General features: G+C 44.0%; 1 protein-coding gene across 1 annotated transcript in view; it reads right to left on the bottom strand.

Annotated features, from left to right (window-relative positions):
* Window positions 1-26,455, bottom strand: part of BEGAIN (brain enriched guanylate kinase associated) — a 185,763-nt gene that overhangs the window by 73,398 nt on the left and 85,910 nt on the right. Inside the window, exons 3-5 of the mRNA XM_083458738.1 lie at window positions 13,155-13,244; window positions 4,661-4,822; window positions 1,008-1,074 (exon numbers count right to left, since the gene is read on the bottom strand). Of these exons, the coding sequence (XP_083314864.1) occupies window positions 1,008-1,074; window positions 4,661-4,822; window positions 13,155-13,244 (319 nt within the window). The remainder of the gene's footprint in view (window positions 1-1,007; window positions 1,075-4,660; window positions 4,823-13,154; window positions 13,245-26,455) is intronic.

Genomic DNA, 26,455 nt, shown 5'->3' with positions numbered 1-26,455 from the left:
CATGTGGATTGATTCGGAGTTTCAATGTCTCTAAGGTGTGCTGGATTGATTTTGCATAATATGTCTGTTGTGATCCATTTCTGTGATGGTTCTAGGCCAAAGGACAAGATATCAACCCACCTGCCCCCCTAAATAAAGAATAAAATAATAAAATAAAATAGCAGGTTGCAGCACTGGCAAAAAAAAAAAAAAAGTTGAGTTGGGAGTTAGATGTAGATATTGAATGACTCTTGTCTCCCCACTCTGTACCCCTGCAGAATTCTCAAAGCTTAGGTAAAGGTAAAGGGACCCCTGACCACTAGGTCCAGTTGCAGATGACTCTGGGGTTGCGGCGCTCATCTCGTTTTATTGGCCGAGGGAGCCGGCGTACAGCTTCCGGGTCATGTGTCCAGCATGACTAAGCCACTTCTGGCGAACCAGAGCAGCACACGGAAACACCGTTTACCTTCCTGCCAGAGCGGTACCTATTTATCTACTTGCACTTTGTGCTTTTGAACTGCTAGGTTGGCAGGAGCTTATTCTTCATTAAATCTGTAGCCAGAGCCTGAAAGGAAGGATATTGCTCTGTTGACTAGGTAAGGACAAGAAGCCCCAATGTTTATACCAGGCCTAGCCAAACTTATACACCCCTTTTCAGCTCGAAAAAGGCTCAGTGTTATAAGAAGACAAGCCAGTGGCCCACAGAACCAATGCAGCCAATAATATATGAAGTCAGACTGTCTTTGCCACAACCATCTCTGCTATCCCTAAAACGAAACCCAGGTCATTTCTTCTTTGCTGGCTCTTTCCCTTCCCTGAACACTTGAATGCCAAAGGCTGCAGTCTAATATCTGGACCACAAGTCTCGTTGCAGGCTATCCATTCCTGTCCTACAGTGATACTGTTAGGATCACACTGTCAAAGCTTAAATGCAAGTTTCCTCAGTGCCCGCTCTCTGTCAATATGTTATGTGCTTGAAGAATCATAAAGATATAGAGAATAGTAATATAACAATCCCCTGTACTTACCATCCTGTACAATTTGTCTTCTAGGTCTTGATTAATTCTTTGTAAGGCTAGGTAATTGTTTTGTATCCTAAAACAAAGATGAAATCATATAATTAACATACCTCTGCACACTCAGCACCACACTGTTTAACGTCAATTTTTGCATAAGAGATTGCAACTTACTTCCTCCACTAACGGTTCTTAGCTTATTTGATCCTTGATTTCTGCCGCTTAGCAAAGCCTTTTTGATTAACTGAAAGCTAAGGTTTGCAGACTTCAAAATCCCACCCAGTCTTTGAGAGAACTGACATGTAACAAGGTGCTTTGAGGTGTCAATCCTGGCTCTTGAGGCAGGGCCACAGCTCAGTCGTAGAGCACCCACTTTGTATGCAGCCTGGGTTCAATCCCTCGCCTCTCCAGCCAGGGCTGGGACCATTCTTTGTCTGAAACCAGGGAGAGCAGATGCTACACAGTGTAGAAAATACTAAACTAGACAGACCAATTGTCTGACTTAGTAAAAGGCTGCTTCCTAAGGTTATGGGTCTATTGACACACAAATCATTCTGGAGGTGTGGTTTTTTTTTGGGGGGGGGGGGTAAAATGCAGATGCCATTTCTCATAAACTTGCCATGGTGCCAACGCAAAACGGCTGCCATGGACACCAAAAATGTACACTTATTCTGTACCGGTGAGTACTCTTACAATTTTTTTTTTATAGGTATACATCTAATACTTTTTCAGTTTACCCCTCTCATGCCAATGCAGAGACTGATGCAGAGCTAGTCCTGCCATTAGGCAAAGTGAGGCCGCAGCTAATTATTAGTTATTTGGTTAATTGCTATTGTATTTTTACTTCCATGGAGAAGGAGAGATGATTGTGGGATTTTCTGCTTCAGGTGCCACAATAATTTGGTTTGGTTTGGCTACTATGCACCTTTATTTTGGTGTGTGTTTTGTTTTGTTTTGTGTGGGTGGGTGGGTGGTATTTACTGCTTTGCTTCAGGTCCTGAGTGAATATGCCATGTAGATGCTGGGAAACAGAGACATTATAGATATACATTGGTAAATGGGAGAACTAGCTGGGGTATACTTAGGCTAGTTAGCGTCTCTCAGCCCAACCTACCACATAGGCTTCTTGTGGGGGGTAAAGAAATGAGAGAACTGTGTATTATGTCGAGAGCTCCTTGGAGCGAAGGTGAGATAAAAAAATGGACTCCATAATATTTCACCCATTGTAGCTTCCTGCTGAGTATATAAACTCAGATTTCCTTTTTTTTATTTTTATGAAATGTCCCTGAGGAAACAAAAGAGAAGATGAAGCACACTGATAGTAGTGCCCTGATGCTCTGGCATGTCACAGCTAAAAATTGGCCACTGTTTCTTTAATGCTAAAATAACTGAATCAGCAAGAGTCAGCGGCCTACAATGACTCATGCAACCTTTCACCAAATTGTACCTGTATATATAGAGGGGTCAATGCTAGTGTTTGGTGTGGGTTGGTTGGATGGTAGAAAGCTGGTTGCGTTTGGTGTGTGTAAAAGCTGTCAGTCATGGTTGGAGAAGAAGACTTTTTAAGAATAAAAGCGGCAATACTCTGCAAGGATACACTCTTTCAAGTGACTCTTTTGTGCCAACTAAGGTCTGAGGACTTGGCAAAGGAGTAAAAAGGAGGTCAGAACCTTTTGTTTTTTCAAACACTGACATGGCATTGGCGAAATCCACCTTCTTGAAGCATTTTCATATCATTTAGCTTCGCCAAGCCAAAATTGTGTGCGGGGACCTTTTCTGAGAACAGTTTCAGTCCTCTGCAAAACCTGGCCCCTTTTTGTGGTGAGGTAACAATGTTCTCAGCATAGCTCCATGCTGACAACCCTTCAGAATGAGGATTGCCCAGTTGGCAATTACGAGAGGAAAACATCTTTCCAACATATTTCAAAGAAATCATCCTAATGGAATACATTTGGATTAAATGTGCGGTATTTTGAATGCTACAAGATGAGATCTACAACCAAAGCCTAGACCCAGCATTCCACTGAAAAGATGTAGCACGGCACATCTTATGATCAGTTCCCATTGCTCATCACTGTGAAGTTCATTTTCTTGTAACATGGCAAAAATGGTCTCTTAGAAGACAGCAGGGGATTGTAAAACGTGTCCTCTCTTGATGTACTGAGCCCCCAAAGGAGTCTTACTGAGGCGATGCAGAACTCAGGTGGAAGCATAAGAAATCTTGCCCATGGTGAAGTTATTGTGAGGGAAAGGAAACTTTTGCAAGTGAAATCCCCTGAAAGCCCGTGTGAGACAGGGTTGGTGCTTGGTCTTTGCTCAGAACAGAGTTTTGACTTCAGAGTTTCACTTCTATTCTGATTCTGAAGCAAAAAATAAATCAAAATCAACCACACCCTCTGCAAGAGATCCTTGAGGGAATTCAAACCTTGCAAATCCTGCTACTGACCAGATCTGCGACTCCCAGATGAATGCGCAGATCAGAACATGGCTAGCCGCATTGGATTTTTCCACTTCCCCAAATGTTGCAATGCAGTTCTAAATGCAGCAATAGATTTCAAGGCAAAATATGTTACAAAATGTGGAACTGAATGTGATTTTTTGTTAGGATCTCTTTTAAATTGCAGATTTAAAAGCAGAAGCAAAACAGAATGAACAAATGCAAAAGTGACATGGGCCAGAAAGAGACGGATCTGTCCATCTTATCCATTTTTGAAAATGGACAGAAGATCTGCCAAGGAAGATGGAAACCATCTTCTGGGCAAAAGAGGCCTTGCTGCAGGGTCTTCTTCCTTGCTACTCCTGAGCTGGAGAATATCCACCCATGGGCTGCATATTGAGCACATTTCCTTCCAGAATTCCTCATGTCTTCAACATTCACCTACTGTTTGTTGTTCTACTCTTTTGCTGCTCACTTTTTCGGTGTTCTATTGGATTGTTCTAAACTTGTTTTCCTGTCTGTCTGTATTCATTTGACAGTCAACTGCTTTTAAACTATTGGGGGAAGGTAGAATAAAAAGATTGTGAGTGGATGAATAACTGAAAGGGTTTATCCACAGAACCTTTTCCACCACTGGTCTTGAGCATTAGTCACAACACAGTGACCTCTGAAAACATTACTGATAGTAGTTACTAATGATGTGGAAACTCAATGTATGATTATGGGGATCCTCGTAATAAGCCACTCCTGATGGGACAGAATATGCTACATGGAGGCTATTTTTCTTCCAGTCTTGGTAAATGTTGGTACTTACTGGTTAATGAGCAAAATTAAAATGTGATATTTATTGGCGTGTCTTAAAATGAGCCAGTAGGGCTGCAGTGCTCTGTTAAGTAACTTGAGAATCAGCCCCATAAAGTTAGATGGGGCTTATTTTTGAGCAGACATATATATGATTGTGCTGCTAATCTCAAAAATGGGTCAAAGGCTCACTTTTGGTCTTTGCACATGGGCCATGTTGAAGGTCCAAAAGAGGATTAAATATGGCCATTTACTGAAGGAAGTCGCTTAGAAATTTGAAGCTGGTTGCTTAGAAATTTGCCAGTTAATGTTAGCATTTCCTGATGGCCTCCTTCAGCATTTCCAGCAGATTGCAACATTTCCCAAATTACCTAAAGTGAAATATGACATTTCTTTTGAGGAAAGGTCAGTGAATTCAACAACTAACCGTCTCAGCTTTTCAGTCACTTTTTCAAGTTCTTCCTGAGCACGTCTGAGTTCTACTTCAAGATATTGGCGTGTAGAATCAAATTCTGTTTCAAGCATTTCCAGTTTGTGAGTTGTGTAGGAGAGACGCTTGCGAAGTTCCCCCTTCTGTTCCTGCAACGTGCTGGAAAGACAAAAGATTTGCATCTGATTAACAGCTTGACGGAGGTCCTAGTGACAGAAGTGGTCACAGTCTTCGTAAATTATACTACTTTAATGTAATATAATGAATCATAGTTCTTAATTGTTCACATTCAGCACGGCTGTCATTATAGCTGTCCTGGGGATCAAGATTACAGGCTTGCTGCTATATGACATTTGGAAAATGTAAATCACCGCCAACGTTTGTTTTTGGAATTTGCTCAGGAACATACAAAATTGACTTATCCCAAGTCAGAATGTTGGCCCAAGCAGCTCAGAACTGTCTATTTTGGATTAGCAGTTGCTCTCCATTGTGTCAGCCACAATTATTTATCAATTTATCCATTTGTTTATTTATTCAATTCATCCCCCCCGCCCCCCGCTTCCTCCCAAAGGAGCCCAGGATGGAAAACACACAAGAAGTAAAATGACCAAAACATTTAAAAAACAATTCCTGTACATAGGCAGATCGGTAAAGATCTTCACTTTAAAAGTATTGTTGAAAGATAAAGGTCTTCAGTAGGAATCAAAATGACAACAGAGATGGTACCTGTCTAACATTGAACAGGAGAGAATTCAGAAGGGTAGGCGCTACAACACTGAAAGCTTATTCCTGTGCAGAAAGAAATTTCTGATAAAATGGTTCCTGCAGGAGGCTCTGATCATTTGGCTATATCCTGAGTATAGGAGTCTTTTTCCAGTCTGGTTAAAAGGTAAAGGGACCCCTGACCATTAGGTCCAGTCGTGGCAGACTCTGGGGTTGCGGCGCTCATCTTGCTTTGTTGGCCGAGGGTGGCGGCGTACAGCTGGTCATGTGGCCAGCATGACTAAGCCGCTTCTGGCGAACCAGAGCAGCACACGGAAACGCCGTTTACCTTCCCACCAGAGCGGTACCTATTTATCTACTTGCACTTTGACGTGCTTTCGAACTGCTAGGTTGGCAGGAGCAGGGACCGAGCAACACGAGCTCACCCCGTCGCGGGGATTCGAACCGCCAACCTTCTGATCGGCAAGTCCTAGGCTCAGTGGTTTAACCCACAGCGCCACCCGCGTCCCTCCAGTCTGGTTACTTGATAGGAAATGACAGTGCATGGATCTGGGACGTTTTGCACACAAAACGCAAGGGGCTGGATAAAACTGAACCCTTCTTTTCATGGAAAGATATCTTCCATAAATGGAAAGCTCTTTGATGACAAGGAGACTCCCACCAACGGAAAGGGGAGCGGGGAGGTGATTTTTACTGATTCTCCCTCCCCACTGTGCTAACCTAGGCCCAAAGAACCATCAATGTCAGCAAACTTTAGTGAACAGCAGCCATGAAGGCCTAAAATGAATGAAAATGATGGAAACAATAAATAAATTCTAGGTCCCTTTGTGCAGGCTGCTTTTTGGTAGCTCTCAGTTAGAGTCAGATGAGACACTGGCTTCTTAAGTGGTAAGTACGTGTATGATAAGGTTAAAAAAATAATTAAACCTAATAACATGCTACGGAAAGGGTGCTCTATCTAGGTCTCAGGACTCTCCATAGGCCACACCCCTCCTTGGCCACACCCCTCCTCAGTCCTATTTCATATCCTTCTCCAGTGTTTTCCGGGTGGAGAGCAGTGCGGAAGTGTGTGTAGAAGCTGGCCTATGTCACAAAGGTAAAATTGATATTTTCTGCCCCGCCCACTTTTGTCTCTAGCCCCGCACAACCACCGCTAGCATGGGGCTCCCAGAAAGTTGCCCAGAAGGAAATGCGGCCATTGGTCTGAAATAAAAAGGTTCTCTACCCCTGTGATAAAAAGGACAACAACAACAACAAAAGTGTCAAATTGGAAGTGGGATTATAAAGACGGTTGGATTGTTTTGAAGAAAATACTCGAAGGTGCCAAAGTGACGATGACTTAAGGAAATGCCGGAAAAGCAATACTTTCCCCTAGTTAGAGAGGAAAACCCACAATCTACAGTTTACATGAGCTACAGTTTAAATTTATATCCCACCATTGCTCACAAAGAAGTCTAAGATGGCAAATATACAAGCAGAAAAAAAAACAGTTACTTATTGATATGCAGACTGGGAAAGATCCCTACATTAAAAGACTTGTTGAAAGTGGAAGATCTTCAGTAGGATTAAGGATTGATGTTTTTATTATGTTTTTAGATATGTTGTAAGCTGCCCACAGTGGCTGGGGAAACCCAGTCAGATGGGCGGGGTATAAATAATAAAATTATTATTATTATTAGGCACCAAAAAGACAACAGGGATGGTACTTCTCTAATGTTTAATGGGAGGGAATTCTGATGTGTACTGTAGGTGCCACGACACTAAAATGGTTTCTTTTCTTCCACACAGTTCATTTGAACAAATGGTCCTTTCTCTCTCGTCCCTCCCATGAGGAGGGTTTGGGAATATTAACATGATGCACAGAAAGCTGAACCTCAGATACTGAGGGGTCATAGTGCAGTTGTATGATCACGTGCAGTTGGTTTCTTGGTCGATGCTCTGCACCCCAGTCATAGGATCGCAGATAGGGAAAGAGCCCTGCCTAAGCGTCAGTGCCAGTCAGATAAGAACCAGGATACGGCTGAAATCGGGCACATATTCAAATGGGAGCAAAGAGGCATAGGACTGAAGGGGTACACAAATTACTTCCCCCACTCTGTATAGCTCCATATACGTACAACCATGTGGAAGAAATGTAGTGCACATGCACAGTGATGCTCATGAACAGGACAGCACTTTCCCAATCACATATTTTTTAAAAAAATGAAATAATTTTCTCATCTTTCCAATCTTAAGTTCAATACTACACATTTCCACATTAGGTTGCAAATCACCAGCAATTCTAGGAGAATTTCTTTTACACATATTTGTATATATATATATTTCCCATTATACACACATTTTTGCAAAACAATTTCCTGTTGTTGTTATTGTTGTTAGAAGACATCTGAAGGCAGCCCTGTTTAGGGAAGCGTTTAATGGACTATTGTATTTTAACGTACTCCCAGTACGTTTCCGAGCACAATTCAAAGTGTTGGTGCTGACCTTTAAAGCCCTAAACGCCCTCGGTCCAGTATATCTGAAGGAGCGTCTCCACCCCCATCGTTCTGCCCAGACACTGAGGTCCAGCACCGAGGGCCTTCTGGTGGTTCCCTCACTGCGAGAAGCCAAGTTACAGGGAACCAGGCAGAGGGCCTTCTTGGTAGTGGCGCCCTCCCTGTGGAACGCCCTCCCACCAGATGTCAAAGAGAACAACAACTGCCAGACTTTTAGAAGACATCTGAAGGCAGCCCTGTTTCGGGAAGCTTTTAATGTTTGATGTATCACAGTATTTTAATATTTTTTGGGAAGCTGCCCAGAGTGGCTGGGGAAACCCAGCCAGATGTGTGGGGTATAAATAATAAATTACAACAATCGAAACACAACATTAATATTAGAACAACGTTAACAGCAGTTTTAGACAACTTAAAATTACAGAGATAAGGTGTGTCCCGGAAATATGCACCGAACGTATCAAAAGCCAGGGCAAAGAACTCACGACAAACTATACAAGGAAGGTGCTAGAATGCACCTCTGTGGGAAGTGTGTTCCACAACTTAGGAGCTGCCACAGGGAAGGCACTCTCCTGAGCCCCCTTCCTGAGCTTCTGAGGGCAGTGGAGCAACCAAAACAGCTCCCTCCACTGATCTTAGCTCTCAGTAGGATATATAGGGGAGGAGAAGGGTCTATTTGGGGACTGTGTAATATTGGGCTTTAAACACTAATGTGAGTGCCTTGAATTGAACCCGGAAATGAACTGGCAACCAGTAAAAATGCTAATAATGCACCATTGCATTTTATTTTCCCAAATATATGCATTAACACAAGGTTTACCAGGATATATGCATTTTTGTAGACCTCTCTTGGCTGAAGAATGGCATTGCAAAATTCGGAGAATTGCAAATTTTGAAGGATGGCTGTTTCAAAAGGAGTGAATTCGGTGAGATCTGAGATCTGGTGGTCTGAGTCAGTATAAGGCACCTTCCTGTGTTCCTATAGCAGGGAATGGGCAAAAGGGTTCTTGTTTCTTTGAGCAAAAAAGGGACAGCGTTTAGCTAAGGCTGCGAAGTTTTCAGCCAGCTCCCATAGCTGGGATTTTAATAGCAGCTTCTCCTGGAAACATTTGGAGGTGAAAATGCTTATCTCCGTGCCCATTTCTGATTGGGGCAGACTTCCACCAGGGTCAGCTTCCTGCATGTAGAATTTGGCCGCAAGTCATAACTAATGAGAATAGCAGTTTGACCTCCTGGTTTCCTCAACTCCAGCTGCTATTAAAGACGCAAGAGCAGGTCAGGGTGAGCTCTTCCACCCCGCTGCCCCCTGGCCAGCTGACAATCCTACAGCCAGTTTGCTTCTAATAGGTAATTTGGTTAAGTAAAGCAGAGATGAAATGAAGTCAAGTGCATATATAAGAATACACAGAACTATTGTTGGCCTGTATTCGCACACGTTTTTTTTTAATAGATTTCTTTGCTGCTCTTTTTTTAAAAAAAGAGCTTCAGAAAATGCATTTCAAAAAAACCTTAACATTAATAGCAAATGGCAAACAGTGAAAAGATTCCTCCCGTCTAAATCCTGAAAAGAATGCATAGCAACACAGGGATAATGATCAAGGGTTGGCTTTCTGCAGGTAACGTTCCTCTTGAGCATAGAGCAGGCACCCCCAAACTCGGCCCTCCAGCTGTTTTGGGACTACAACTCCCATCATCCCTAGCTAACAGGACCAGTGGTCAGGGATGATGGGAATTGTAGTTCCAAGACAGCAAGAGGGCTGAGTTTGGGGGTGCCTGGCATAGAGCAGGCACCCCCAACCTGCAGCCCTCCAGATGTTTTGGCCTACAACTCCCATGATCCCTAGCTAACAGGACCAGTGGTCAGGGATGATAGGAATTGTAGTCCAAAACATCTGGAGGGCCGAAGGTTGGGGATGCCTGGCATAGAGGACCTACAGCTTGGTCTCCTCCCACTTCACAAGAGACTTCTAAGAACGTAAGTACCTGAGAAGAGCCTGCTGGATCAGGCCAATGGCCCATCTAGTCCAGCATCCTGTTCTCACAGTGGCCAACCAGATGCCTGTGGGAAATGCCCAAGCAGGGCCCAAGCACAAGAGCACTCTCCCCTCTTGTGGTTTCCAGCAGCTTGTATTTCAGAAGCAACTGTGGAAGCAGAGCATGGCCTTTGTGGCTAGTAGCCATCAATAGCCTTGTTCTCCAGGAGTTTGTCCAATCCTCTGTTATGTATTCAGTGGTCAGCATTTCCCTGAGCTTGAGTTTGGACTAAGGATTCTGAGCCCCTGTGTTCTGATTCGATACATGATATCCAATCACAGAACATTTCAGGATGTGGGCCACTGCCATTGGCCCTTAAACTCTTGAGTTATGATTCACAGCTTGGGAATTTAGACAGCCAATCACGTTGAGAGTGGGAGTGGCCCAGGCCTTCAGAAATGTATATAAGCAGTTGCTTTGCCCCTGTTGTCCAGTTCTGTTAGTTCAAATAAAGGTTCTTGCTGTTATCTCCGTGTCTTGCTTCGTGGGAACGTACCTACACTTCAAGAACCATCCCAGCTTGTGGCCACCATTGCGTCCTGCGGGAATGACTTCCTTTTATCTGACCTAAATCTTCTAATATTCAGCTTCACAGTATGTCCACAAGTCGTAGTGTTACGAGAGAGGGAGAAAAGCCCCTCTTCAGCCACAGTTTTGATGCCATGCATAATTTTGTGTTCTATCATGTCACCTCTTGCTCGCAAGCTTTCCTCACAGTGGAGAAACACCACCCCCTTGGCTTTACTTTTCTGAACCTAAAAATACTTCCCTTAGACATTAGGTTGCCCACTGAGAACAAAATTCTGGGCTAGGTGGCCTTGAGTGCCTTCATGGCACGGAAAGGAGTCATGCTCCCCCAGCAATAAAACATTGTGAGAAGAAAGCCTGGAGCGCTACAGGCTTCTAAACAGAGAGAACGCCATTGCTAACCTGACTTGGAGTCTTCATAATGCATTGCTAGTTTTTATTAACAAGATATCTGGTTTTGCTGAAGAGACAGTTCTGAGGGTTATATATCTGGGGGAGGTGAAGCTGCATGCTGGAGGAAGATAAATTACTCTGCTCAGACCAAGACATACAGGGGAGTTGCTGCCAAATTCAACAATGACTAAGGGAATCTAAAGTAGGCTGGACACGTAAGGAAGCTGGGATTGTCAAACATCAGCCTTCTGAGCCTCTGTAGTGTGCATTTCACTTCAAATTATACTAGATGATGCAGGCTGCCTAATTCTGGTAATCTGATAGGAAAAGGAAGAGAGTGGCATCATCATCATCATTTTTATTTGGATTTCTTACTCGTCCTTCACCATAAGGTCCCAGGATAACAACCATACAATATTACACCCAAATTATTCCCTTCCTCAGTAACTCTCTAACCATTTTGCCCTGCTGGAGCATTGTATTTCCGAAAGACCAATTTCAGTACCTAAAAACAGAAATTATCTTAGTGAAATGCTCAGATGCCTTTGATGTGTGTATACAAACTTCCTTGCTCCCACCAAAAATAAAACTTTTGTATGTTCATGTTTGAGCCTAAGAAGAACAATAACAATAAAACACAACGTTAAAATCAGTTAAAGCATTTTACGTTCAGAAGAATAAGGCATATCTCTTGCCATAGACATACAAGAGTAAGGCTTCATCATGCTCTGCGGTTTGTGAGTTGCGGGGGTAAGGTAGGGGGTGGGCCAGGCAGTGCAAGAATAGACAAGGGGTTTGGTAGAATATGGGGGAAGGGCAAAGAGTGGCAACAGTCATATACTGTATATATGTACACACATATATAGACAAGGGTAAAGATGTGCCTTCTCAGAATATGATGGGAGCTATACAATGAAGGAGTGCATGTTGAACTTTCCTCCTTCCCATTTTCTGATTTTGAATTGTAACTCTAAAGCTTTTACCAGAAAACGAAAACTGGATAGATAGATAGACACATGCTAAACGGCCGCAGCTTTCAACACTGATGACGAGCACCAGAAACAGGGAGCGTGTCGTCATCCACCTCACCTACCCAAAGAAACGAATTATTGCATAAGCTCCCTGAGAATGGAATCCTAGAAGGAACCAAGGAGCTATTCTGTTGCTGCTTTTTCCACACAGAGAACCAAATTTCTGGGAGGCAGAGATTAAAGATAAACACTTTTTTAAAAAAGCAGACAGCTAAAAAGAATAAAGCAAGCCGTCCAACCAACCTCTGGCTATGAAGAGACGGCTTGAGTCCAACAGCAGTGATATTGAGAAGTGCTTATTTTCAATGCTATGGTTGCCAACTGACCGGGTGGGGTAAGACTGCTCCCACACTTTTAATAACTTTTAAGAGAATCTGATTCCTTTTCCAGAGCGACAAATACCCAGAGTGGTTTAACAATCAATCCCTTTCCCCAGGAAACTCTGCGAGTTATTATTTATTATGACGTATTACCTTTATATCCCTTCCTTCCTCCGTGGGACTTGAGGTGCTATACATAATTCCCCTCCTCCCCATTTTATTCTCATGACTTATTCTCATGAGGTAGGTTAGGCTGAGAGGCAGCGACAGATCCAAGGTCATCCATTGAGCTTCACAGCTGAGCAGTAGGTCGATCCCTGGTCTCCCAGGTCACAGTCCAGTACTCTAACCACTAGGCCACAATGGCTGTCCCACAGAATTGCAACTGTGAAGGGAATGGGGGTTTCTCTAGGCACCCAGAATTCTTCCAGGGAAGCTAGGACTAAAGTGCTACCATAGTTGCTTTAAATGTATGGTGTGAATGTGGCCATAATCTCAATATTGCCCTGGTTGGAAGCAGGGAGGAAGACAAAGCTAGAATGAGCTGGCTTTGGTTCCATCTACTACTAGGCCTCCTGCTTCCATCATCCTACTAATCTCACTGAGCACCAGCCACAACTACATGGAGGGTGTCTTTCGCAAGAGCAACCCAAACATGGAGCTGCTGCTGTCCATTGTGATCTTGCAGATTAATGAAGCAACATTTCCTATGAAGCAACATTCTTGCCAACACATATCGTGTGCTGGTATTAATTACTGCAATGTGCTGCCATGAAATCTGTGGCGAGTACATTCAAGCGAGGCTGCTGTCGGGTCCCTAATTTCCAAAACGCTGCATCTTTTATCTGAGCGGCTGGCAAATGGCTGGCAGGGGAAGAGAGGAGTTTTAAAAAAACAAAACAAAAAACAAGCAACAGCAGAAAGTTATAAGAGAAAACATCAACTTGACAAAACATCGCTGTTTAATTACCTGTCCCAGAGGGTAGGTGAAGATTTTGCGAGCCTGCCCTGGAGAATTCTAGGTTGCCATAGGCAGGTTGGCACCCAGGAATTTCGTACCCTGCAGTATGAATAGAGGACAAACCATGGCTAGGAAATGGGTCAAAACAGACATCTGCGTGGTCACCTAGCTAAAAGCCCTGCACATTAGCAGGCAGCAAGCGGGCGGTATCCATATATTTGGATATATCGGTATATAGAATTCGCTAGTATGTCTTGGATTAGGGATGGGTGAATCTGTCCATTTGGGTTTCTCCCAGTTTCTCATTCTTCTTAAGTTCAGTTCTCCACATTTTCCCATCATTTTGCGAAATTTTATTTTTTTAGAAGTCCTCCCGAAAATTCACTAGTATTTTAATGCTGAATTTCTCCCGATGTGCTCATTTTTGTATGCAGTTTTGCCTCATGCACACCTTTTTTTTTGCAAAGCAATGCATTTTTATTCGTTAATTTTTACATATATATATATATATATATATATATATATATATATATATATGCATTTTTCTGCGCACTTTACAAGCAGATACATCACTTAGAGAACTGCATTGAAAATCAGACATGCGAATTCTGAAGGCTGGCTATGTTTTTGCTCACAAATTGCATCAGATAGTGCAAATTTAGGTAGGTTTGCATTTAGGTTGAATTTCTCTCCCATCCCTAGTTTGGATACATACAAGATGCAAAATTAGCATGTGATTTATTCAAGCATTTTAACTTCCAACAAGATCTGCTGTCTATATCACAAAGTAGAAGTTCACAGTGCAATCCTATGCATGCCTTCTTTGCAATCCTATGCATGCCTTCTTTGATGTAAGATTCATTGAGTCCTCAGGCAAGTGTGTTTAGGATTGCAGCCTGAAGGCCTCATGCAGTTTGGAGAGCATCTCTCCTCCTCAGTCCTCTGTCTCTCTCCCCCCCCCCTCACAGCAATTAGGCTAAGAAATAAGGTCTCATCTCAAAATACATACAGCATTTCTTCCTAAGCCTAATCGCTACACAGGGTGGGGATTTGTGGGGGTATTTGTATGTGGCAGTAGAGAAGGACCTCACACCAAATTATGCCTTCAATGCAGCAAATAGGCTTGAAATCCCATTGACAGACCATTCCCCACACATACCCATAATTATGGGGTGGAGGAGGGTGATTTCTGGAGCTGATGGTGGTGGCAGATGATGGATTGCACTGTATAGGATTGCAGTGTTAGGGTTAAGATAAGGGATGGGCTTATGCGACCTTTGAGCTTCTGGCGGACATCTCCCCTACCTGCCAATAATCAACCAGAGGGGTTGCAATGGGTCACTGGGATACCTCTAGGTACAGCCTGGTTTGTTTTTTTGAAGTCCTTTCACATGATCCACAAGAAAGGAGGCTGGTCCTGTTACTTAAGGTCCTTGGTTGGTTAGCTGGGTCCTGAAATTCTCTTATTTCCAAAATTAGTACCTTTGGGTTGGATTCAGACAACTGTTTTCTAGTACTTAATGTTTTGTCTTGCATGTTACTCATGGGAACCAAGTAAAACTAGGTTTCCAAATCTGTTCAATACATGATGGACACTACAGATAATACTGACTCTTTTTGCCTTTGGGTCAGATTCTTCTCAAGCCCTCATTGAATGCCTTAATCTTAAATGTGCGTATATGTAAACAAATGAATGTGTGAAACTGAGTGATGGCTGTATTTTATTTATATATACCGATTTTTCCTTGCTCACTGGGATGGTGTCAGGCCTGCCAAGAGAGCATCAAGGCAAACACACTGATGTACTGCAGTCTTCAGCAACCCGGTGCCCTCCAGGCATCAGCTGGGGCTGATGGGAGTTGTAGTCCAAAACCATCTGGAGGGCACCACGTTGGCAAAGGCTGATGCACTGTGTCCACTGCTTCAAAGCTTTGGGGAAGGCAACCTCAAAACCTGGGGAAATCGAATTCTGCATATATCACCGACTGAGCACATCCAGCAGCAGTGGCAGAACAAGAGCTGTGAAATGTTTAAGCAGAGGAAAAAGAAGAAGAAAACGTAGGCACAATGGGGACCAAACCCTGAAGAAGCAAAATATATATTAAGGCAGAGCTAAAGCAGGTTGGAAACCTAACAGAACACCAACAGGTAAGCAGACATGTAACAGGAAGTACTGTATGAAAACACACCAGCGCATCATCAACATCAAGCACCGGTCCTAGTGTTGAAGGCAGTTTAACCATCTCTCTTTGGTGCAGCTCCTTGTATTTCCAATAAAACCTTTCTGCACTGGTGAGGAAAACAGATCCTCCTTATTTTTAAGTTATCTCTTTCTCTCTCTCTCTCTCTCTCTCTATATATATATATATATATCCACATTTTTCTTCTTTATGGTTGACATTTATATCCCACCTAACGGCTTTGCAAAAGCAAACAAACAAAACAAGAACAAAACATAACCTGGGGCGGGTGGGGTGTTTAAAGAATGGATACCATTCTATTGCTAAAGGTTAAAGCAAAAACAACACCAGTATAACAAAGAAAACCCACAAGCATTTGGTGGATAGCACAACCGTACGTGTTAATCACTAGGTGGCACTAGACTTAGTTACACGGGGGGCATGAAGAGTCAAGAGTTTTCCTGTTCCTGTCCTGCTCATGTTGGAGAAAGGCAACAAACTTCCTGTCTGGCTCCCTGACCTGTGTGCCCTCTAAGCCAGGGGTCAGCAAACTTTTACAGCAGGGGGCCAGTCCACTGTCCCTCAGACCTTGTGGGGGCCCGGACTATATATTTTTTGGGGGGGAAGAAAGAATGAATTCCTGTGCCCCAGAAAAGACGAAGATGCATTTTAAATAAAAGCACACATTCTACTCATGTAAAAACATGCTGATTCCCAGATCATCTGCGGACCGGATTTAGAAGGTGATTGGGCTGCACCTGAGCCTTAGCTTGCTTACACATGCTCTAAGCCTTCCATGATAGCCACCATGTTTCCCCATCAAAACACAGTGGATGGGATTCACCTGACAGACCCCATCAACACAACCCGTGCAACAGGAATTTCCCCTGCGTGCCCTCCGTACCCCTGAAATTTGCTCGAGGGAGGATGTTGGGCGAACTCCCACAAAAGTGCACGGGGGAGGTGGGTCATTCTGTCTGGCAAACTTATACAAGCAGAGGGAATGTTTGTAATGGTGTGATGCTGAATTCCACCTTCCGAGACTGAAATAATATTTACGTGACAAATCAACTAAACATCTGTGCACTGGGGGAAAAAGCGACTTTCACTACTTCCCCAAAGATCGCAAGAGTGGTGGGCCTGCTGAGTTTCGCTGTGGGGTGGGGTGTTCCAACATTCAGGCACCATCGCTGCGGAGAAGGTACTGAACCATAGGCCAGCCAACCTTGGTTCAGTATAGTGGCCAGGTGAAGAAGAAGAAGACCAGTCTCCTGCACCTTTCATAGTTTTGTTGAAGAGGAAATGTGAACAAGTGTAGCTTGCCGTGCAAATTGCATTGCAACCATGCTTAGCAATCTAGTTAGTTTGCATGTCAAGCTACACCTGCTGGCATTTCCTCTTCTATGTAACTATGAAAGGTACAAGGTAAAGGGACCCCTGACCATTAGGTCCAGTCGTGTCAGACTTTGGGGTCATCTCGCTTTATTGGCCAAGGGAGCCGGCGTACAGCTTCCGGGTCATGTGGCGAACCAGAGCAGTGCATGGAAACACCGTTTACCTTCCCACCGGAGCGGTACCTATTTATCTACTTGCACTTTGACGTGCTTTCGAACTGCTAGGTTGGCAGGAGGAAAGGTACAAGAGCCTGGTTTAATTTTTCACCTGCCTACCGTAAAATTCAGGTCATGCTGGTGCTTGGGGCACAATCCCACTAATGGCCTTTGCACATGAGGAAGCATTTATTAAAAGAAGCATTCCTTGAACTGCCATGTGGGAAGCCATCCAATCTTGTGGTGCCCCACCTCAAGTCAAGGGCTGTTCCAAGACATTTTGCTGCCTGAGGCAGGCCAGCACATGCTGTCCAGAGACTGCTCCTTCCTCCAGCCTCAATGTGCAGCCATTCTACTCATCTAATGCCCCAAAAAGGGATCTGGAGGAAGGACTGAGCCCTGCTGATTACTTTGCTGCTGCAGCAAATTCTGTTTAAACATTGTTTGCATCCACAGAATAGCAGAGGTAGCACAGGTGCCCAAGTGACCTCTGATGAAGGACCCAACGTCATGTTGTCCCCAGGCCTCTGACAAGCCCAAAAGCAGGACATAAATTCCACACAGAATATATTGTTTTGTTTTATCTCGCTTTTTGATAAACTCAGAGACTGTGAAAAGTAATGAGGATTAACATCAGAATGATTTATTGGAACTACAGTGGTACCTCGGGTGAAGTACTTAATTGGTTCAGGAGATCCGCTCTTAACCTGAAACTGTTCTTACCCTGAAACACCACTTTAGCTAATGGGGCCTCCCACTGCCGCTGCGTCACCGGAGCACGATTTCTGTTCTCATTCTGAAGCAAAGTTCTTAACCCGAGGTACTATTTCTGGGTTAGCGGAGTCTGTAACCTGAAGCGTATGTAACCCGAGGTACCAATGTATCGTGAAAATTATGAAAGCAGTAGGAGTATGAGATGATCAGACACCCCCCGACCTCAGAATATGGGAAGATACTTCCATTTTTTTTTTATAATTTGGTATAATATTTGGACTGTTTGATTACTGAATAATAAGTATAATTTGGAATGTTTAATATGGTTTTATTGGATTGTTAAAGTGGAAAATGTAATAAATAGTATTAAAAAAAAAAAGACAAGCCCAAAAGCAATATCCTTCCCATGTGGTTGTTCCTCAGTAACTTCTATCCACTGAGCTTCTGTATACAAGAAAATAAGAAGAGGCTTGCTCAGTGAAGCCAAAGGACCATCTAGGCCAGGATCCTGTACTCACAGTGGCTTGTGGGAAGCCTGCAAGCAGGACCTGAGTACAACAGTGCCATCACAACTACAACCTGGAGCAACTGGTAACCAACAGCAAAGGCTGAAAATAGCCATAACAGTCATTGAGAGCCTTCTCCTCCCTTAATTTGTCTAATCCTCTTTTAAAGCCACCCAGGTTGGTGACCATCATCAGCAAATTCTATGGTTTAACTATGTACTGTGTGAGAAAGTCCGTCCTGGATCTTCCAACATTCAGCTTCACTGGATGGCCCCAAATTATAGTATTATGGGAGAGGAAGAAATACTTGAAGGTTCCATATCTAGTGAACTAGGGCTAAATAAGACCACCATTCATTTTGAACAATCAGCAGGTCTTCTCCTATCACTTGCCATTTAGCTAATGGTTGGCTTTTTCTGCAGCCAGGAAATTTTATTTCTATTATGCCTAGTTAATCAGTATACAATACAATAAGGAGCCGCCAATCAGTAGGTGCTTGTACATGCTTCTGAAATGAGCACTTTGAAAGTACACATCAGTGTTAAAACCAGACTGAGTCTTGCAAAGGTAACCATGGCTTAGCTAATTTACCAGTTTCCAGAAGCATAAACACAGCCGCCGCCACTGCCAATAAATTCACCAGACCGTGCTCAATTCATTTAATTTTCTAAAATAGAGATGATACTTCAGAATGACTCCAGAGCACACATAACTAGCACAGTACAGAGAAGATGGGCTGGGTGGGGATACGGGAGGAAGGCCTAGACCTCCTGTTGACTACAACTATCTGGCATATTTTCACCAGCATAAACTGGAGTGTGTGGAAAACAGGGTGCTGATGACTCAAGACCTAAAGCTTGGGGGCAGTGCATGCCCCCAGATCCAACCCAGGACACCTCAGTGAGCAGAGGGTTCAATCTTGCTCAGTTTGGCTGTATACACATGGATGTTCTCAGGGAACATGAAAATGAAGCCAAAGTGCAACAAGGGGCTATTTGAAAGCCCTCTTGCAAAGAGCCCCGTACTGCTCTTTATAGAGGCTGCTGCCTGCTTCTCTTTTATTCCCTCCACCAGCCATTGCCCCACCTTTTGACACACCCAGATTTTGTTGAGCTGCAGGTGTCTGTGGTGTCTCTCTGTGTGGGAGGATACATGATTCAATATTCCCTATATGTAAAGTACTTGTTGGAACTCTGCTGTTCAAAATTCTTTTTCTTTTTCCTCTTGCTCATTATTAAATTATGTCTGTCTATTCCAGAGATGTAGCTTCGGGGGATCTTTTGGGGTGGGTGTGGGGGTTGTTCTGGCTTTGTGCATGTTTTCACATGCAGGTGCACAGACAACCCCTTAGCTGCACATAACCATTGAGAACAAAAGCAGCATAAAATTGGCATCATATTTTAGAAATATGGCTCTTCACAATGGAATCAGCTAACAGCTACACAGTCCTAAATGACTGCAACTGTTAGCAAATTCCATTGCAAAAAGAAGAAAAAGACACAATTGCCTAGAAAATGCCCAGAAAAGGCATTTAGTACAGACAAATTACTGAGTAGGTAAGCAATAATAATCTTGAAATATCTGCAGCTACCAAAGGCAAAATGTAACTTAATAACGGGGATGAATAAACAAAGCAATTTATTATAAAGCCAAGATCCCTTTCTCAGTCTGGTTTTAGAAGACAAGGCTGCAATTTTAAAGGCCTCACATTGCATTCCGTGAGTGCCAGACAGTTTTGACTCTTAATGGAAAACAAATAGTGAGAGGCAACTTCAACAAAGACTAAATATCTTATGTGAAATATTCACAAGCAAGGGGTCTCTAATGTGTTGGGTTTGCTCAGTGCCCTCCTCTGTCTTGATCACCTGTGTGTGTGTGTGCAGGACTGATTGTGGGAGCACAATCTAGCAGGGATTACATGGAGTGATCAACTGTATAATGTAGCCCCTCCATATTAAATACCCCCTGTATGAGTTCCATCAGGGATGAAGACCCTTTATTGCCACCTGTTTGCTTTCCTGGTTCATGCACAGAAACCAGATGAATCTTAGTTCAGCATTGAAAACAAGGCCAAATCCACCCTATAAATCACTTTAAACATTCATGGCGTCCCCCAAAGGATTATGGGAAGTGTATTTTGTTAAGGGTGCTGAGAGCTGTTAGGAGGGCTGTCTTCCCCTCGTAGAGCTACAATTCTCTGAGGGGTCTAATTCACAATCCCTTTTCAGAACTCTTGAAATTATAGCTCTGGGAGGGGGATAACAACTCTCAGCGCTCAGTGAGGATGTGGAGCAGGAGCAGTGATAGAGTGCAGCCTGAGGAAAGTCCTTAGGGTGGATACAGGCCTTAGAGGCTATGTTTGACCTGAGATTCCTCACCCGCTTTCAAGCATTATAGCAACTCCAGACCCAAGTACGGGTTGGAGAGCCAGTGGGGTGTAGTGGTTAAGAGCGGTAGACTTGTAATCTGGGGAACCGGGTTCGCTTCCCCACTCCTCCACATGCAGCTGCTGGGTGACCTTGGGCCAGTCACACTTCTCTGAAGTCTCTCAGCCCCACTCACCTCACAGAGTGTTTGTTGTGGGGCAGGAAGGGAAAGGAGAATGTCAGCCGCTTTGAGACTCCTTCGGGTAGTGATAAAGTGGGATATCAAATCCAAACTCTTCTTCTTCTTCTTCCTACCCCTCATGAGGAAATTTGACTTGCAACTTGACAATCACCTGACATCACAATATCATCAGCGGATGGGCTGAGCTCCGTCATGGAGTTGGCCATACAGCCATTCCAGACATACATCTACCTGCACCATAAGATGTCAGGTGTGGGGGACTGGTAGGTATAGTTTGGGGAAAACAGCCTTGCAAGCCAAACTGGGACCCAGATTTAGCCCATAGGCCAGTGGATCCCAACCCCTGCTTGCTTTATAGATCACCCAAAGTTTATTGATGCCTCTCTTCTGCATCTCAGCGGTACTGGTGACATGCTTTGCTAAACGAGACTTTAAATAATTGCTCCTAAGTGAACCAATGCTGAGAGATGCAATGTGCTGTAATATATGTGGCATATATATATATATATATATATATATATATATACACACACACACACACCCTAAGGGATTAAATAACTTCCTGTCAGAGATAATCAGTGTCAGTTGTACCCACACTAATCCAATTCAAAAGTGTAAGGATGAGAGATAATGAGCAATTACATGACTTATTTATTTGCCTGGCATATTAGAAATATGAAAACGAAGCTACCAACGTTGCGAAATTACACTGAAAATGGTTTCATCTCCAGCAAAAGTGGGTTTGGAGGGGGGAAGAATCTGACACAATCCAGAATTAATTCTCATCTGGAAGAAGGTCGTTTCCTTGAAAAGCCAACTGGGTGGGGGAATTGCAGTTTGACGAGAACCCCGTTTAGAAACCAGCACTTGCTGAATCAGTGTAGGCACCTATTTCTATATGAGCAATATTTTTATTTTGTCTTTAGTATGAAGCTGGTGAGATTTCCCGTAGGGAAAGGGCTTCCTTCTATAAATAGATCTGCAAGTGCTGAATATACTGTATTTCAGATTAGAAATAAGGGAGCTTTTTTATTACACTGTGGCACGATAATTCAATTTGTCTTCCCCACTTCCCTCCCCTCCTCAACCTCATTATTGATTCACTTTTAGTATTTTTCTATGCCGCTAAGCATGCTTGGGATTTTCTCAACCCACCCTGCTGCAGATGAGATAATCAAGGGAAGTTCCAGAGTCAAGCGAGGCCTTGATCAATGCAATGGCCGTGTGACATTTTGCTGTGACACCCATAATAGGGTAGTTCATCATCTTTGGGGGTGTTCCTGGGCCACATGTGCGCAGCCCCCGTGTGTGGTCAGCAGGGCGGTCATTTATGCATTGCCAAGGAAGGGAAATTAGCTAGCATAAAACAAGGCGGAAATCTGCATCAAATATACATCTGATTATTTGTATATATACATGCACATTTAGAAATAATTCGTGGGGGAAGGGCCTTAGCTTGGTTAAAACTTATCTTTTTCCCTGTTGGGTTGGCACCCTTAATCCTACTGGATTCCTACCAATCCAAATGGAAAGCTACACTACATGAAAAGCTAAGAGGCTTGGGGTTTTCCCCACAGGCCCTGATAGCTGTAGGTTATGAGAAAGCTAGAGCAATAATCCGCCAACAAATTTGGGATGTGGAACGGCAATGCCGCGTGAGCGAGATGAATAAACACCCAGCAATAAAAGATAATGGGTGAGAATTTACCCCAGCAAATTATTTGTCAAAATTACAAATACAGTGGTACCTCGGGTTAAGTACGTAATTCGTTCCAGAGGTCTGTTCTTAACCTGAAGCACCACTTTAGCTAATGGGGCCTCCTGCTGCCGCCACGCTGCTGGAGCACAATTTCTGTTCTCATCCTGAAGCAAAGTTCTTAACCCGAGGTAATTTTTCTGGGTTAGCGGAGTCTGTAACCTGAAGCGTATGTAACCTGAAGTGTATGTAACCCCAGGTACCACTGTACCTAAATACAGATGGTTATTTACCCTCGCAAGATTCAACCTGCTGCCATCTGCCTTATTGCAGGGCAGATTCGAGGGTAAACTATACGCGGAACGAGTCTGCCCCTGCGGCTTGATGGAGGTAGAAACTGTCTCTCATGCCTTGTTACGCTGCCGTTTCTACGGGTATATATGCTCGGTATTTATTACCCCTGCTATGCAAAAATCTTAAATGAATCCAAACTTCAATGTCTAAAATCCCTGGTAGAGGACAAGGATCCTGAGATCACATTAAGGGTAGCCAGATTCTGTGCGATTGGCATAAAACGTAGGGAACAAGCTGTGCTATCGTAATGATTAATGCCTTAAAGGTTAATTTTAGGTTATATTTTAGTGACTAAGTTTTAATTTATATATATTTTAGAACTGTTGCTATATCTGTATTGCCCCTGTTATACCTAATTGCAAATTCAAATGTATCCCTATTGTGTTTTATGACTTCCTTGATATTGTATGTGGGCTGGAAGTGGTCTGTGACCGAAATAATAAATTCATTCATTCATTTGCTTTGTATGCAGAAGGTCTCAGGTTCAGTCCCTGGCACTTCCAGGTGAGGCTGGGAGAGAAGCTTAACCTTCTGAAGCGGCTCCACACTTGTGGAATGCTCTCCCCAGGGAAGAAGAAGAAGAGTTTGGATTTGATATCCCCAGATTACAAATCTACCGCTCTTAACCACTACACCACACTGACTCTCACAGGAAGGCTCGCCTGGCACCTTCCTTATGTATCTTTAGTTGCCAGGCAAAAACATTCCTCTTCTCCCAGGTCTTTGGCTAATTTGGGCAGCAACCTTTTTCAGCAGGGGGCCGGCCCACTGTCACTCAGACCTTCTGGGGGGCCGGACTATATGTTGAAAATAATAATAATAATAATAATAATAATAATAATAATAATAATAATAATAATAAAGAACACATTCCTATGCCCCACAAATAACCCAGAGATGCATTTTAAATAAAAGGACACAATCTACTCGTGTAAAAACACGCTGATTCCACGGGCCGGATTTAGGTGATTGGATTGGGCCGGATCCGGCCCCCGGGCCTTAGTTTGCCTAGGTAAAGGGACCCCTGACCATTAGGTCTGGTCATGACCGACTCTAGGGTTGCGGTGCTCATCTCGCTTTATTGGCTGAGGGAGCCGGCGTACAGCTTCCGGGTCATGTGGCCAGCATGACTAAGCCGCTTCTGGCGAACCAGAGCAGCACACGGAAACACTGTTTACCTTCCCACCGGAGCGGTACCTATTTATCTACTTGCACTTTGACGTCCTTCGAACTGCTAGGTTGGCAGGAGCAGGGACCGAGCAACGGGAGCTCACCCCGTCACGGGGATTTGAACTGCTGACCTTCTGATCAGCAAGTCCTAGGCTCTGTGGTTTAACCCACAGTGCCACCTGTGTCCCTGTTAGTTTGCCTACCCATGTGCTAATTAAACCATCCGTGGCCTTCTAAACTGTGGGAAGGAGGGGGAGATTATTGCCTTTGTTTGTTACTCTGCCTTTTTGTGCTTTTATATTGTAAAAAGCACTGTGACCCTCTGATGAAGGGTGATATAGAAATTTAACAAATCATCATAAATAAAACTGTAGTTCCTATTAAACCCATTGATCCCCAGCAAGCGGGGCTGGCTGACAGTGTCCCCTGTTTGATGCCCTGGACAGAGGTTACCAGTCAATGTAGACGATACTGAGCAACATGGACCAAGAGTCTGAGTTGGTGTAAGGTAGCCTCCTGGATTAGTATTTGAATAGAAATACCATAAATCTCAACATATGCCATGGATTGGCTGAATGCAGAGTAATAGGGGGAGGCACCAGCTGGGGAAACCTCCAGGAAACCCCGTCTTCCTCCTGTAATGGCAACACTGAGGCTAAGGAGGTGGAAGGTGACAGCCAGGACCACCCCTTCAACTGGATGCAAGCAAGAAGGTTGACGGGTGAGGGTTCATAGAATCATAGAATTGTAAAGGGACCCTGAGGATCATCTAGTCCAGGCACCCCCAAACTTGGCCCTCCAGATGTTTCGGGACTACAATTCCCATCAGCCCTGACCACTGGTCCTGTTAGCTAGGGAGGATGGGAGTTGTAGTCCCAAAACATCTGGAGTGCCGAGTTTGGGGATACCTGATCTAGTCCAACTCCTGCAATGCAGGAATATGCAGCTGTCCCATAGAGGAATCAAACCTGCAACCTTGGTGTTCTCAGCACTACACTATACTGAGCTATCCACTATACCAACTGAGCTATCCAGGCTGTTAGTGAAGGACAGACTGAAGTTGGTGGGGCAGCACCCAAGCTAGCTGTCAAGGGGTTGTCAGGAGAATGCAGGTCATCTACAAGTCAGGAAAAGGGGCTTGAGACGCTTCCTCTTTGGGCCTGTCTGGCTTTTTGCTCAGCAATGTGAAGGACTCTTCATGTTCTGGGGGTTAGTGGAGGAGGAGAGCTGGTTGGAACGGAACTGTCCAGTTGCTGAGCAATAAAAGCAGCTTCTGCCTCCTCTCTGTCAGAGTCTGTATTCACATTGAGACTCAGCATCCTGCCCTGTCCCGGAATGTCTTCCTTCTCCTGCCCCCCGCCCATCCCTGTGTTCACTCAAACCTCCTGCTTCTAGCACCTCCCAGCTTGTCTCTTCTGCAAACTGGTCCCCCGTATCCCACCACCACTGTCCTGGGTCTATGTCTTCTTCCTCTGTGTCATCCCCGGGGTGGGCAGTGCCAACCACTCCTCCTCATCCAGCCAGTCCCTGACACAAGCCCTAACAGACCAGTCTCCACTGCAGTTACCTACCTGATTCTGGACTTAATAGTCTCATTCCAAACACACACACTGGTCTAACTCTGTATAAGGCTTATGTTCCTAGCGATTATAAATGCCAACTCAAGAGACTCTCCTAGAGCTGCCTTGGCACCCTTAAAGTTCAGTTGTTGCCTTGGAGTAAAGCCGAAAATCTGTGTTCAGTTAAACATGCAGAATGCATTCATTTCCCCCCTCCAGGGATTATATCTACCCACTTCCTCTGAGTACTGAATGCGGAAGCCGACGGCTCCTTTTATGACTGGGATGGGTTCCTAGAGTTGCTTTTGTTGCGAGGGTGTATTTTTGGAATAATATTCAAAAGGGGGAGTGGAAGCAATGTAAGAAGGAAAGACAAAGGAGAGGGAACAAATACCACCAGTGTGAACAACAAGCCCTGAATATGGGTAGAAGCCAAGGCAACTCAATGCATTCTCAAGTAACCAAGGCATTGACTTGGCTGAGACATTTCTCCTCTACAGATGTGATTTCCTTTTTTTATTATTAAAAAAAGTAACAAATAGTAATTAAGCATTACAGAGCTAAACAGAGAGAAAAAAGAGTGTGGTGTTCAAGTCTTTTCAGTAACAGTGAGTATATCACTTTGGGTGGTCTCCAACTGACACGTTCCATCAGCACCAGGATTTATCCTTCGGCAACAGAATTTACCCCTCCTGCCTCCGTGTCCCTTCTAAATCTGTTCTAGGGGTTCCTCCAACCCGTCCCGTGAACATATATAGGGAGGGTTCAGGGCATGTGTGTGTTGTGTGTGTGTGAGGAGAATTCCATTGCTTAAGTGTAAATGCTTACACCTGGGATAGCTCAGTTGGTAGAGAATGAGACTTTTAATCTCAGGGTTGTGGGTTCAAGCCCCACACTGGGCAAAGGATTCCTGCCTTGCAGGGAGTGTGTGGACTAGATGATCCTCAGCAGGGCTCCCCCCCAACCAGCACTTCCTGAAACTCATTTCTGGCACGTCTCAGGTGGGCAGCATT

The sequence above is a fragment of the Podarcis liolepis genome (genome assembly GCF_965112155.1).
Source record: "Podarcis liolepis genome assembly, chromosome: 1".
NCBI classification, from domain to species: Eukaryota; Metazoa; Chordata; class Lepidosauria; order Squamata; family Lacertidae; genus Podarcis; species Podarcis liolepis.
This window is presented reverse-complemented; position numbering and strand designations above follow the sequence as displayed.